Source organism: Chelmon rostratus, chromosome 10 (assembly GCF_017976325.1).
Source record: "Chelmon rostratus isolate fCheRos1 chromosome 10, fCheRos1.pri, whole genome shotgun sequence".
NCBI lineage: Eukaryota > Metazoa > Chordata > Actinopteri > Chaetodontiformes > Chaetodontidae > Chelmon > Chelmon rostratus.
In genome coordinates, this window is record NC_055667.1 from 15,122,152 (window position 1) to 15,131,847 (window position 9,696).

The following is a 9,696-nucleotide window of genomic DNA, read 5'->3' on the forward strand; positions in this document are numbered from 1 at the left end:
TGACTTTTCCTCTAGTGCCACCATTAGTTTGACATTTTCCTTCTGTAATAAAATGTCTCAACAACTATTAAATGGATTGAAGTGAAGTCTGGTGCAGGCATTCATGTTCCCCTCAGGATGAATTGTAATAAATTGATCCCTTGACTTTTTATCTAGCACCGCCAGAAAATTTCCACTTATCCAATGAAATATCTCAACAGATGGATTGGCATGAAATAAGATTCAGGTTCCCAGATGATGAATTTTTCTAACTCTGTTGATCCTCTGACTTTTCATATAGTGCCATCATCACTTCAAAATACTGACCAAATACCTGCAAAACTAATGACTCTCCCATCAGCCTCAGCCATACTTTGTTTTCGTCAGGAAGGTGGGATTTAAGGGGAATCTAAGGAATCTATGGGAAGAACCCAGATGCAGACTCGTGGGGGCGCTTGGTTCAAAATAAGCGAATTTATTAAACACAAAGATAAAACAAAAACCAAAACTCGGGGAACTATGATAAAGAGTCACACAACTATGAAACAACACAGGGAATGAACACACATGAACAAAAGACACAATGGAGCTGGGGACAAGACTAAGACAACACAATAAACTCTCTCTAACACAAAACGTGGCAGGACTAGCGACAATACAAGGAAACACTCACCGGGAACATGGCACAGACATGAACAAAGACAAACCAAGGGAAAACACTGACATGAAACATAGCACAGACATGAACAAGACAACACAAGGAAAAACACTTACTAAGGGGGCTATGGCCGAGACTAACGCTAGGACTATGACACAGGAACATGGACAACAAGGATTTACAGACCGCAAGGTAGCACAGACATGGACTTGAACAAAGGTAACGCAACAAGAAACACTTACATGAAACACGACAAACACTTACTATGGGGGCTATGGCTAGGACTATGACTGTGACTAACGACAAGGGAATTTACAGACCAGGTAATGCAGACAACGACCCAACAAAGACTGGGGGGAAGACACGGACTTAAATACACAAGGCAGGAACACTAATGACACACAGGTGAAACACATCAGACAATCACACTGGAGGGAAAACACAGGAAGTAAAGCAACACAAAGACACATAACATGAACCTTCAAAATACAACAGGATGTAACAAAAACCAGGCAAAGACAACACACAATGGGAAACTTAACAGAAAACCGACGCGCATGGCACGGGTCATGACAGTTTTTTGTGCTAATAAGCAATGTTAGCATGCTAACACATCAAACTACGGTGAACGAGAGAAACATTTAAGGATGCACGTTATTGGATTTTTGCTGCTATCCGATATGCTGATGTTGTGTAAAGCATTTTGGCCGATTGGCAAAGCCCATACCGATAAATGTATAGATTTTTTTCTACCTAACTGCAGAGAGCATCAAGTCTCTCTTGTAGTGGAATTAACGTAATATTATGCCTACACTTATTGTGATGACCCACTTGTGGATATAAAATACAATGCTTTTTAAAGTGTACACATTCAATGGGCAAAATAAGAAAACTACTGCTGACAGGGTTTTTTTGCTGGTGGCTGTTTCTCTTTGTTCTTCACAAATTTGGCGCAGTTATTGGGATGTCGACTCTTAACACGGCCAATTAAATTTGTATTGTTGAGGGAATGTGATTTGGTTCATCCTGGCATGAGTGACCCTGAGCAATCAATGCAAATAGCAACTTTGCTATGTGTTTTGGACACTTCAAACAAACCTCCACACCACAGTGTCATCTTATCGGCCTGTCATGTCAGGAGGAATGTTCATTTCTAGCTGATACCGATACTTCATTTAAAAACTCTTATCGTCCATACCAGTGATGTGCTACTGTTGTGCATCCCTAAAAATATTGTACATACTGAACTTTAGATGCTGTTGATCATTATCTTTTCTGAAAAAAGAGGGATTCCTGAACAATGAGAAATTTCACATTTCCATTACATGGTGTTACATTCTTAGACTCGTGGACTTGAACGTCAGTATCATCTAGAACCAGTGCCCGTAAACGGTGAAACACACACATGAATGGCAAACCCAGAAGACACATTTACATAGTGAGATATATTCACAGCACACAGCTGGTCCTTAGTAACCCAATCACACCCTCATAGTCCGCTTTTGTTTGTCTGTCGACCTGGTTCTTCAGGCATAGGCCATGAATCACTCTGCCTCCCAGCAGAGTGCATCTCGCTGTCTGGCATCACCTTTCTGCTTTCATAGATATTCATTTTGTGCACTTGGTGGAAAATAACAGCTATAAACACACTTCCCCCCCTGGTCGAAAAGCCATTTTGGTTGCTTTGTGACCCTCTTGTTCAATATTTCAGCAAACAGGCAGTCCACTTGACAGACATTAGAAAATGTATTTCTCATCTCCACATCCCTTGAAAATGCAATGGAATCATGTCTGAGTAGGAATAAACGCAGAAGATTATCCTGTGATAGACTACAAAAGGCCAGAGTGCCTGGAGCCAGTTATCAAATACACTCCTGGCACCTTAATAACTGAATACATCATGGTTAAAACAACACTTGCGTTACCAAGGACACACTGATTGGCGAAGGTTAGAATATGCAAATTTAGTTCCTTGGAATTTGTCAACACCGATTGAAGTGGAGCGAGGGAAAAAAGAAGGGAGAGAGAGCCAGGGGCTATGTAACACCCATAATGATGAACAAATGGACACATCAAAATTAACAGGTATCTTGGTTGCTGTAAGGCAAAGGGATCATGGTGTCCTCAGTGGAAACCAGCATGGCAAAATGTAATTGTAATTTGATAATGTGGAACATTTTGCTAAAGGCACAAAGTTCATTTTTAAGCTTGCTGTGACATGTTCAGACTAAAAAAGGTGTTTAAATTACCTGAAAATGTACCTGTTCTCAATTTCTCATTGAAGGCAATGTCTGTTCATTTTGAACTGCTCTGTTGTGTGTATAGCCATCACTGATGTTGTCATAAGGCAGCAAAAACTCATTTGTAGGGAATAGTAAATGAATATATATTTTTTTTAAATGAGGAATGTTTCCCATATTCACTGCCTTCTGAAGGGCTTCACAGAGTTTATTATACACAAAATGAGATTAAATAGTGTGCAGAACCAGCATGCACAGAGACACTGGGCCTTTTCACACACACACAAACACACACACACACACAGAGCAACATGTGTGCCATCATTCAAATGTCAGAGCCATGAACTGGCAAAAAGCTGAACTTCCCAAAAGAACAGAACAGTTCAAAATGCCTGCAGTTAAAGAGGGAAACACCTCCTACTCAGTACCACAAAAGAGCATATAACAATAATGGTGCCTCTGTATCCCATCCCTATCATCAGACAAGAACACTGATATTCTGCAAACCACCTGTTCATGTTCAGCGTTTCTTTTACATCCTGTGCCAGAGCTTTTACAGTTGTCACTTTCCTCAATATTGTGAAACAGTATCAGGCTACTATTAATAAAAAGGTGAGCATTAATTACGGAAATGCAGTCTCCTGAATCTCAGTGGGACAAGCTACACGCATATCCACCACACTGATTTCTACACCCTTATTTTCCGCTTCACTGCATAAAGAGCAGCTTCCTGCAATAACAGTAAACACTGCATTCATAGTAAATCTTAATGTATAACATGAAAACTATTCTTATTACTATTATTCCCCCAATAATTGGTTAAGATTCAAGATTCAAGAGTCTTTATTGTCATGGAGCATGTCAATGAAATTCATTGCAACCCCCATGCTAGGAACAGATAGTAAGAAAGATAAGAAGATTAGAAAGAATAAAATTAAGATAACTACAATAAAATTAAATAAACATGCAGTAGAAATATTCGTAAAAGCAAATAAAAATATAACAGAATGAAAATATACTAAGGCAATAAAATATACTAAACAATAAACAATAAAATATGGAAGTTTCATTGATTTGGCCTCTCTCTGTCTCTCTCTCTCTCTTCTCTCTCTCTTCCTCTCTCTGTCTCTCTTACATACGAGAACATAAACAAACTCTCACCGTCTCTTGACCAGTGAATCAAAAGTGGTGGGGAACGCTGCAATATTTGTCAGCATGAAAAATTTCACATTTATAATTTCAGCTTGAATTTTTCACAAGCCATATGGAGCTGCATTGCAGACCAAGCATGGAGTGCAGCTTTTGCTGTGGAGCAGCATCTAAGGAGGGCAGACAGCCTGTCTCTGCACATCACATTAAAGAGCCTCTTTGAGTGTGCGTGCATGTAGGTGTGTGTGCATGTGTTTGTGTGTGTCTTTCCCTGTGCATTTACTGCATGCCTGACTTAATGCACATGTCCCTGTGCGCTTGTGTGAGAGTGGTTCGGCTCATGGGTCTTAGCATCCCTGTACATCTTCGCCCTTACGTCCCTGTTTCCCCTTCCTGGCAGACAGAGAGCCTCTCAGGGTAGGTTAAATTCTTCGCAGCCTCTAATCAGTAGCGATGTATTGAGATTGCAGCCTATAGACTGAGAATCAATGACTTGACAGTGTGTGGTGAAGTGATCAGCATAATCACTGTTCCGCTTTACTTCAAAAGCCAAGCCAAGCCATGTCTCCAAGACTATTGGCAAAGCCACTGAGACATTTAACCAAGGCCTAGACTTTGTCTTTAAATAAGATCTCTTCATTGCAGGAGATCATGTAGTCCACTAAGAGTGTTAGAGCTCTGTGGTCTGAGTATAAAGCTTGTAACTTTCACTCAGTTCTGTAGCAATGTGTATAGTAAAGCATGTGAATACGAGAAAAAGACAGGAGGATGGATGGCTTAACAGATGGAGAGGCACCGATGGCAGAGCAGAAGCATCTTTTTCTGTTCTGGCCTGAGAGATAAAAATCTGGAGAATAAAAGGTGAGCAGAAGCTAGGCAGGCAGGCATACACATCCATACACACACATATAAACACACATGCTGAGACTTCCTTTTGCCACCTCTCTGCCCCTTCGACTTTCCTCCTGAGGTTTCCACGGCTGTCTTGTCAGCACATGCATCTTGAGCTAGTGGCAAGAACACGGATACACACATACTCACACAAAAATATGCATTAGGGCTAGGCAAGCCCGTCGACAGGCGGGGGGGGGGCAACCGGGTATGTTGTCCCGGACCTCAGGACCATAGGGGCCCCTGAATGACCCTTAATTTATTTTACTTTACATTCACATATTTCTTTTTAATCAATCATTGCCTGATTAATGAAATATTATTTTCTACTCAACATATACTTACAAACTTTAACATATTAAATATTTCAAATATATATTTTCCTTTTTTCCTTCCTTTTTGCACAACACCCCTATCCCCCGTCTTAGCAGAGAATGGTTTGACCCCGCTCTCTTAAGGCTACGCTACATACGTGCCCTGAAGCGTGAAATTTACGTAAATCTGTCATTGTTATAAACTCTAAACATGGCGAGTCATCATAAATCGGGTGCGCAGAAAAGAATAGAAAATAGAAAAAGAGAGGAAGATCATTGAGGTGAACGAGAAAAAATGATGAAGTTTTTAAAAGGGGGACAAGAAGCCAGAGCATTAGGGCTACAGTTGGCTGTGGACGGTGATGTCGGTAAGTGAACAACAGCCGCTAACACTGAAAGTTTACATTCCCGCGATCACCGTGACCAAAGCCCGATTCAAGTCTGTCACCGGCCGCTTGTAGCCTATTGAGTATGACGAGACATGCTGCAGCAAGTGTGTTGGCAATTTGACCAAAAAATAAAATATTAATTTTTTTTAGGAATTAAAGTGCAACACAATCAAGAAACAACAACAAAAAAAGACATGCACACCTGCAGGATCAAAACATGAAGCAGCTCAACTAAGATGAGCATAGACGTTCCTTTTGATTATCCGTTTCAACACAGACCGAGCATAAAAGTGTGCGCACTAATTAATTTGCTCTTGTTGTTTGTGTTTCTTGACATCATCATGCTGTCTAGCTACTCCCATGGCTTCACCTATTGTAACAACAGATAACACCTGGTCAACAAATACAAACCAAGCTCAGATCTGTCTCTGCTTTCAGTCTATTCCTGTCATTGATTCAGCTGTTGAATGTAGTTGCAGCAACCATCATGCAGAGGGGTAACATGATGACATCAGTCTCTCCCTCAGCCCAGCAATATTACAATCAAATTTTCATACATGCAAGCATGTACGTGTGTGTGCCTGTGTGTCTCTAAAATGTGTGTGCGCAAGAAAAAGAGACAGTGTGTGTGTGTGTGTGTGACGTATGTGTGAGAGCGTCAACCTTGAAGTGACCGAAGGGATTGTATTCAGTAATTATCTGATTACTCGTCTGTTTTTCCCCACTCAGACAACCTGCAACTGGATAACGGTGTAACTCCCTGATTACAACTTACTCCACAATCAATCACCCATTAACAGGAGCACACAGACGGTACACATGCCCACACACACACACACACACTCATACGACCGTGTCAAGCTGCAACACTAGCCCCACCATTACTGCCACTTTTTCAGAGGATAGTATGATAAAATAACTATGACAGAATGTTCAGCAACACAAAGCCGCAACCACTAAACTTGTATCTTATCTTGTGACTTTGCTATTCATCTCTCTCGCCTGCCGTTCTCAGCGTTTCTGTTGCTTTGCGCAGACCTCAGCACTTCACTGAAAGCCCAATGATGCTCGACAATAAGAGAGCATCTGCATCCTTTCTCCATGTCTTTTCAACATCCTTCCATTTATGAAAATGTTTGGCCTTGCCTTGTCAAGAACCGCTGGCAGCCAGAGAAGAGGGGAGTCAATCTTACGCTCTAACAGGAACAACACAAACACACACACAATGCTATGGTCATAGGAACTCGCATTCCTGTAAGGACACACAGAAACATAGTGTACAGACACTTACATTGACACGAAGAGCCCTATAGTTTCCAAGAAGTGATAACATTATGAGAATTTTTCAATTACTACACAGAAGGCCAAAGGACTATTGTACTATAAAGAAGCTGCGTTCCTTTTAAAGAATTAAGGAAAAGACTCCACTATGGAACATCCGTTCGAGGCAGATGTTTGGACATAAAATACACTTACTGCAGTATACGTGAATATCCTCAGCATCAGTGATGTTAGACACGCAGTAACAACAATGACAAACAAAGACAACCAGTTCAGATGAAGGGCAGCTGGTGCACTCCACTTTATCACGGCATGAAAGCCAAAGGCAGTGCTTGACATTTTCAAGCCATCACACCCTATCATATGCAGTCAAACCAAAGACAAAATCCACTATCCATCACTTCATGGTTTTATCCTTGGGTGATTTTGTCATCGTCAATGACTTATTTTGGTCAGATATGTTTTTTAAGATGTTAGTCATATCCCTGATTTGGGCTGCTTTTTGCTCCACAAGTCTGGAGGAGCAGCCTTGAAATAAAATGTGCTGTCTTAATGATCATGTCTGTGATACAGGCACCAACCTTTCAAACTTGCAGAGTGACATCTTGCAAACCCCTGGAGCGCCAAAGATCTTTAAGAAAGATCTTTATTGACGCCACTGATGTGCAGACTTGCAACGTGGTATGTAGTCAACACAACGATTTTTTTTACTAATCAGTACACAGATTGATTTTATCCAGCCCTAATGACATGATATGTGAGGACAGCCTCCATTCCTCCAACCTCATGTTTCCCCCATCCTGGACCATGCACCAGACTGTAGGCTGGCAGGGCCCTCTCCAGAGCCCACCCCTGCCTCTGGGAAGCTGCTCCAATCTCACTGCATTCAAGAAGTATCTTAAAACTCACTTCTTTGTAACAGTCGGTCTGAAAAAGCTCTACAACTATTTGATGGATTGCCATGAAATTTTGTGCAGATATTCATGCTCTCCATGGATTAACTGTAATCACTTTGATGATCCCTTAACTTTCCATCTCTCACTATTATCAGGTCAAAAGCTTAATCTAATAATTTCACTTATGTCAAGTACCTGCAAAGCTAATGCACAGCCAATTTATTAGCTACACCCATAAAGCCCAGTGCAACAACCCTACTATAACATCTGTCTTTACAAAGCCTCTAATGTTGAGTTTTTATTGACATTGTCAGAAATGTGTAAATTCAACTGCATGTTTTTTATTGAGGTCATAGCTAAAGGTGGTGTTGTACTGGAGTGCACTATATTAAGTGTCCTCCCTACTTACATACATGAATGGTGTTAGAAACACCTCTGAATACATACACTTACACTAACTATCACCTCAGTGCTAAAACATATGATTTAATTAACACCGCTGTGATGATGCTAGCAAGAACTGAATATTATAGGCATCATAATAGCAGACTTTATACAGTAGCAGAACAGTTGTACTGTATTGAATTGCTTAAGACTGTACTGGTGTACCTAATAAAGTGGACACTGAGTGTAAGTTTCATGAAGCATGTAGCTACTACAGTCAATAAAATGATTGCTGGATTTCACCTCTCTGACACCTTTTCTAAGAAAATCTAATCATTGAAAGCTTACAAAGATACACAGTGTTCATATTCATTTTTCCACCCCAAGAGTGCATGTAAGTGAACAGCATGACCTCAGGCAAACAAAGGCTCTTCTCTCTTGTATCTCTATTAAAGCTTTTTTTTTTCCTGGAGAAAGGTAATTTTTCCCTGTCACACACAGCTGATCATTGTGCACCACAGAGGCGAAGATACCTAACCTTCACATGAGAAATGAACTGGAAAGTAGTAAGAGGCCTCAGGGCTCAATCATGCTTGTGACTCAGCCACTTGGCCCACATGGGAGGGGTATCACGCATCCAGGGATTTCTAATCCATAAGGCTCACTGCTCGCTGTCTGTGCTGTAACCTACAGGCATTTTGGAGAGTTGCCCCACTGATGGGACCGCAAAGACGTGAAAGCCCCTGAACTGAGAAGACCTTTCTTCTTGGATTACTTGTGTTCCCTTTCCTTTTATTAAAGAACTTTTTGTGCGTTCTTCTTGGCAACCAGCCTCTGTGGTCTTGTATTTCATTGTGAATCCGACCTCTGCATTCCCTCGGGTAGCACGCGGCCTATTCACTCCAACTTTACAACATGTGAAAAGAAATTGGCCGCAGAGGTTGCCTGCAGTGGTAATCCGCAATAGATCCAATCCCGTAAATGCTGTACACAGACGCTGACAGGAATATGTACAGTGCACGCACACACACACACGCATACACACACAGGAATTGACATAAACACATACATCTACCTACCTGTGTGACTCCTGTGTGCATGTGTGAGGGAGGCCAGACAGAGGGACAGCAGTAGACTCCACACACCTACTCCACAAATGCAAGGACCCCGTTCCCGCATTCTGCCAGAAAGAAACAGAAACACATATACTCCATTAGTTAAAATGCACACAAACTAAATGAATGAAATATAATGCACATTGCATGACTTCTTTCAGCAGTTGTAAAGGCAAATATATTCCCCTTTACTGCCCTTTTAGCCATTCTAGCCGCAGAATGGTAATACCCATGTGTCAGTCCACCACTTTGGTCCACACTGAAATATCTCAGCAACTATTAGATCAGATAAACTTACTGATCCCACGCTGGGGAAATTTAGCTGTTACAAAGAGCAAGAACAAAAAGGAGACATAGAAAAAGAGTAGATAGACACTAACAAGGACAAAAATAAAATCCT

The 9,696-nt window shown here is 41.2% G+C and overlaps 1 protein-coding gene across 1 annotated transcript in view; it reads right to left on the minus strand.

Annotated features, from left to right (window-relative positions):
• LOC121613151 (chemokine-like protein TAFA-2) overlaps positions 1-9,360 on the minus strand; it is a 37,439-nt gene extending 28,079 nt beyond the window's left edge. The window contains exon 1 of the mRNA XM_041946439.1: positions 9,261-9,360. Within this exon, the coding sequence (XP_041802373.1) occupies positions 9,261-9,360 (100 nt within the window). The remainder of the gene's footprint in view (positions 1-9,260) is intronic.
• Between the last annotated feature and the right edge of the window lie 336 nt (positions 9,361-9,696).